A 5,520-nucleotide genomic window follows, 5' to 3' on the forward strand; every position below is an offset into this window, starting at 1 on the left:
ATCCTTGGTAAAATATCAGACCAGATAATAGTGCACCCAGGCAACATTTCGTGTAGATGTTCGACATCGTGCCTAGTACGGGCACACAGGCCGCCAGTGGGGATGGACACTAGGTCATTACCTCCAGTATGAAGTATTAGAAAATCTGGTGGAGGCCTTAGTGACAGCTGGTAACATCCAATAGCTGAAACCAAGACATTCCCCTGTGCCCCGACCATCGCACCAAAACGCCTCTGTGTCTAAGCTTCAAATGGCTGTCCAGCAGCTTCACATACATCCGTTGTGCCCAGTATATTATCGATGAACCAACTAATCTAAATTTCTGAACACATTACAGGGAGCATTATAAACTTTCATGGTTGGTCAAAATACACCTGACACTAAACAATTATTTTTTGAATAATTAGATTAGGTAAACACTTATTCTCATGTGTGTATGTGGGATGGATTGTGGAACTGTATAAACAGTCCCAAGTGGCATGTTGTGGCGAGCAGGCATATTTTTACTAGTTTCAAAATGTATAGGTTTGTATGTATAGGAATTTTGGGGAACCGGCTTGCTATGGTTTGACCCTAGGAGTCTGGTAAACTCACATTGTAAACAGTAAACTCCCCATCACACTTGCCTTGTAAATCCCAGGGAGTGGAGATGGTGGAGTTACTTTAATGGTTATTTGGAAATTGGTGATATATATTGTAATTAGGATATACTGTATTTAGTATGTATATACAATATATACATACAGTATTTGGTTTCTCCATGGTGGAGAATGTTATGCATTACTTGCCAAGGTTTTACCCTGGAAGTGAGGTGGGGCCTCGTAGATCTGGGTAGATCAACAAGGCCAGTTATGGTTAGGTACATGCAAACTCTGCCAAGGTTTACCCTGTGGAGGGCAAGTAGCTGATGTGTCCGGTAGCAGTTGGTACAGTAGTGTCTCGGGCCGAGTTGACCTGATTACTTACGCCGGAAGTGCGTCACGGTTCACTGGCCCGTGCCAGATAAAGATCTACCCCGTGTACAGTCTCTTCACACCTGACCGGCAATCAGACAACACGTGTGTTAGACCATCTCTGTTTTTAACGGAGTCAGTATATCTCTACGTAAGTAGTGCCAGTTATCTTAGTGCTCCGGGCTTTTAGCTAGGACACTAAGCCAGTACATTCTATTGGATAAGTATTTGACTGCTGTATCATCACCGTATCCTGACCTGTCCAGCGACCCGTGGTGATATAGATCGACCTCCATTGCAAACCAGATAGCGTGACCAACAGCGAGGTAACTAGCTTGTAGTGTAACAGCAACGTTACTTTAATGGTGTCAGCAGTATTGACTAGTAATTGATAAATTAATGTTTATTCATTGAGTCCTGTGTTCATCAATTTTTGCGCAGTTTTCCTGATTTTTCTGTGGTTTCAATTACGATTTTATCGAATTGTTCCTCAGCCAGCAGTCACGTGGTTTCACAGATTCATGATACCGTTCCTGTGTGTTATTTTATAATACGAGGATTAAATTTGTATCATTTTCATTGCACAACATCATTCTTCACCTCATATTCCTGTGTTATTTTATGATACGGAGTATTTTTTACGGTGGAATTTTGTATTTATTGTATGCCTATTTTTTTAATAAAAAATATCCAACCTCTATTGTTTCATCAAAATGGCGTCAGTTCCGGTTAAAATGGCGTCGCTTCCGGCTAGAAACATAAACACGGCAACTTTTGAAGATATGGTCCGGTATTTACCTGGAATAGGGGAGACACGTGCAAGGATCCTAATCAATATGAGATTTAATTATGGGAAATTAACCGCCGAGCACATTACAGCGGCTTTTGGTGGCAGAAAACCAAGTCAGGAGTTATGGGACTCTATTTATTTTGGAGAGCCAGGCAGGCAGTCCCATAAGTCACCGGAGTTTGCTGATTTATTGGACATGGGGGAATTCCTAACCCCAGTTCTCGCCCCATCCCAGGTACCTATTACCACATCACAGCCGTCAATGCAGAGACATGGGACTCAGGAATTTCAGAAATATCGGAATTTGATCCCATGTCTCACGCCAACATGGTTGGGTTCCCTAATGTAGGGAATCCTACGCGTATTTTATATAACACGGGTGTTGACGATACAGACAAAAAATGGTCACCAGTTAATACTTTGGTAAAACCTGTCAACAGCATGGATTTAATGCCAATGGACTATCCAGATGTCCCGGTATTTGACCCCAAACAGGAAATGGGGGCCATTCCCAAGTCTAAGCAGCCAGAGTCAGCCAAGTTACCTATACCTATGAAGTTGGAGCCGCCATCTTCATATGATGAGATGACTAGGCATCGACTTAGTTCACTCTGGTTAAATCGACCCGAAGTATCCAGTCAACCCCCGCCCAGTCATGCGCCCAGCTACTACCCAACTGAGGACAAAGCTAGTGTCCAAGTATCGAGGTCGGACAAGACACCTCAAAGGTCATGTAAGTCTTCGAGGTCACCTAGCAAAGGGACATCGTCTTTCAGGTCTCTTAAACCAAGATCATCAAGGTCATCGAGGTCACCTGGAAAGCCGATGCATCATCACAAAACTAGGTCACCATCAGATACTAGAGCCAGTTCAAAGGGTAGGTCTGGACACCATAGGCGCCGTCATGACTCCAGGTCAACATCCAGGTCTAGAAGGCAACCTAGTTCCTCTAGGCACCGAGGATGTTCGCCATGTCGTCATGACCGTATGAGCACTAGCCGGAGTGTTCGGTCTCCTTCAAGGAAAGGTTACAGCGATCGCTCTGTTTCGCGTCGCCACAAGCGCTCTGTTTCGCGTCATCGCAGTCGCGGTCATCACAATCGCTCCAGTCGAGAGAAGTCGAGATTTTATTTTGACACCTCAAGTTCTGGTAGCGAGTCCAGTGGAGATGACTAGCATAGCTTGGGACCACGGGGTAAGCCACAGAAGCTACCGAAAAACCTCAAGTATGATGGTTCAACAAACTGGCTGTCATTCAAGCAGAAGTTTGACTGTTTCCGTACGGTCCTTCACTGGTCAGAGGGAGAATGCCGTGACTACCTGACGTGGGTATTAGATGGTAAGGCCTTGGATTATTTCACGATGAATATTGGCATGAGACGGGAATGTTCTTTCCATAAAATTATGAAGAAATTGGAGGGACGTTTCGGTGCTAAGGAATTACCCGAGACGTCGACGGTCAAATTCCAACAGGCCACTCAGAAGAATGACGAGTCACTCGATGACTGGGCCGATAGAGTTATGACCCTCGCCACACCCGCATTTCGTCACCTACCGGAGTAACATGCCCGTTCCGAGGCCATTTCCAGATTTTGCCAAGGGAGCACTGACAAAGACGCAGGGAAACATGTGTTTCTCAGCAGACCACGGTCCATGGAAGGAGCTCTGAACCTGATGAAACAATATCAGTATGTTAGCCAGGCCGTGGATGGAAAGAAGAAAAAAGGAAGGGAGGAAACCTCAGTCAATGCAGTGAAGTCTTCTCAAGATGAGATTAAAGCTCTAATTGAGAGGGAGGTCAACAAACTTGCAGCTAAACTGGGGAAGACCAATCTACAGGCTCAAGGACAGTCTGGTTCCAACGAAATAACCTGCTTCTTTTGTAAAGGAGCAGGCCATATGAAAAAAGATTGCCGCCGCTACAAAAAGTGGTGTGAGAAGAACCCAGACAAGGTCAAGAAGGCAAAGAACTCTACCGATTCTTTAAACTAGTAGGGCCCAGGACTACGGGCCAAGCCCCTGAGCCACTTGTAGATTTAGGCCTAGATATAGACTCTATGGAGGTTTGTAACCCCGTGCCTACTACTCCCATGGTTGTTTCAACCGATCCAGCAAATGTTTTGCTAGATATTTATTCTTCTTTACCAATTTCACAACCTGTTAACTCAGAGGCTACTGGTGCTTTTAGTACAGTAGATGATGCATTTTGTGTCACCTCTAAACCTGAGGTTGTTTATATCAATAGGATTTGTGCTAGCTCCTCATTAGTTAAGGTCACAGTTGGAGAGGTACCCATTACAGCCAGGATTGATTCCGGAGCAGAGATGACTATTATCTCCACATCTGTATTTGACAGACTACGGAAAAAACCTAAGAAGTTGAAAGATGTTGTTATGCACTTGACAGACACAGAATCTTCTCTGAATGGCACTTGGATTGCGCCAATTAGTCTGAAAATTGGTTCCAGCGTGTTTAAGGAAAGCGTGTATGTGGCCCCCATCAGTGATGAAATGTTATTAGGACATGATCTCCTACACAAATGGGGCACCATCCACGATATGAAAACAGATACTCTTCTGATAGGGGAGGAGAGGGTGTACTTAAAACACGAAATTCAGAGATGACAGACCAATAATTGCCAGGGTTACAGCTGAGAGGAAACTTGTAGTACCACCCAACACTGTCGTCAGAGTAACCGGTAAAATGAACGCGGACTTGGAGGATTATTACATAGAGCCTAGTGGGAACCTGGAGCTTCTAGTACCCCGAATAGTTCGTAATGCCCATACTAAGCCCGTTGTTTGTTTGGTAAATTTAGGCGACAATTTTAGGACCATAAAGAAAGGAGAATTACTAGCTAACGCTTTTGAGGTTCGGGATTATTTTAACCCCGAAACAGCGGATTTTATTCGCTCCGATATAAGCGCCAGACCTATTCAGAGGCATACAAATGAGAGGACAACATGTCGCAACGTTAGCGAGTCGGACAAAACCAAAACCTCATCCGATACTGGGAAGGTACCCGAACATCTCCAGAAATTAGCTGCTGATTCTAGAAAATATTTGACAGAATCTCGGAATAAAGACTTAGTCGAACTTCTCTGTCATTATTCGGACGTTTTCGCTAAGAATGAATTTGATCTCGGGACTTTTGACAAAATTGAGCATGCAGTGGACACCAGCGACGCCAAGCCTGTTAAACTGCGAATGCGTCGTACGCCAGCATCATTCGCCGGGGAGGAGGAAGCACACCTTATGAAAATGCTGGACGCAGGTGTCATCCAGGAGTCCATGTCGGAGTGGGCGTCAGCACCTGTATTCGTCAGACGTAAGGACGGCTCAATGCGTTGGTGCATTGATTACAGGGCGCTCAATGATGTCACTGTTAAGGACACCTCTCCACTACCATTAGTTGAGGATTGTTTGGACACCCTAGCTGGAAGTTCGTGGTTCTCAAAACTAGACGCCAACAACGCGTATTGGCAAATAAAGGTTAAGGACACGGATCGAAAGAAAACGGCGTTTCTTACAAAATACGGATTATTTGAACATGTTTGTATGGGTTTTGGTCTGACTAACGCTCCCGCTACATTTTCTCGTGCAATAAATCTCATCTTACGGGGTCTCACCTGGAAAACAGTTCTTGCCTTTTTGGACGACATCCTAGTATTAGGACACACCTTCAGGGAACACCTCAATAATTTGAGAGAAACGTTGGAAAGATTCAGACATGGGATGAAATTAAAACCAAAAAAGTGTCTACTTTTCCAACCGGAA

At 44.6% G+C, this 5,520-nt stretch overlaps 2 protein-coding genes across 2 annotated transcripts; both read left to right on the forward strand.

The window, feature by feature from the left end:
• Positions 1-2,070: 2,070 nt before the first annotated feature.
• On the forward strand, positions 2,071-2,919 carry LOC117341353 (serine/arginine repetitive matrix protein 5-like). Its single transcript, XM_033903209.1, has one exon. The coding sequence runs from the start codon at positions 2,071-2,073 to the stop codon at positions 2,917-2,919; it is 849 nt and encodes a 282-aa protein (XP_033759100.1).
• Positions 2,920-3,800: 881 nt separating this feature from the next.
• LOC117341354 (retroviral-like aspartic protease 1) lies at positions 3,801-4,367 on the forward strand. The gene has a single exon (XM_033903210.1). It carries the CDS (start codon positions 3,801-3,803, stop codon positions 4,365-4,367), a length of 567 nt encoding a protein of 188 aa, XP_033759101.1.
• The last annotated feature ends 1,153 nt before the right edge of the window (positions 4,368-5,520 follow it).

The sequence above is a fragment of the Pecten maximus genome, chromosome 13 (genome assembly GCF_902652985.1).
Source record: "Pecten maximus chromosome 13, xPecMax1.1, whole genome shotgun sequence".
Taxonomy (NCBI): Eukaryota; Metazoa; Mollusca; class Bivalvia; order Pectinida; family Pectinidae; genus Pecten; species Pecten maximus.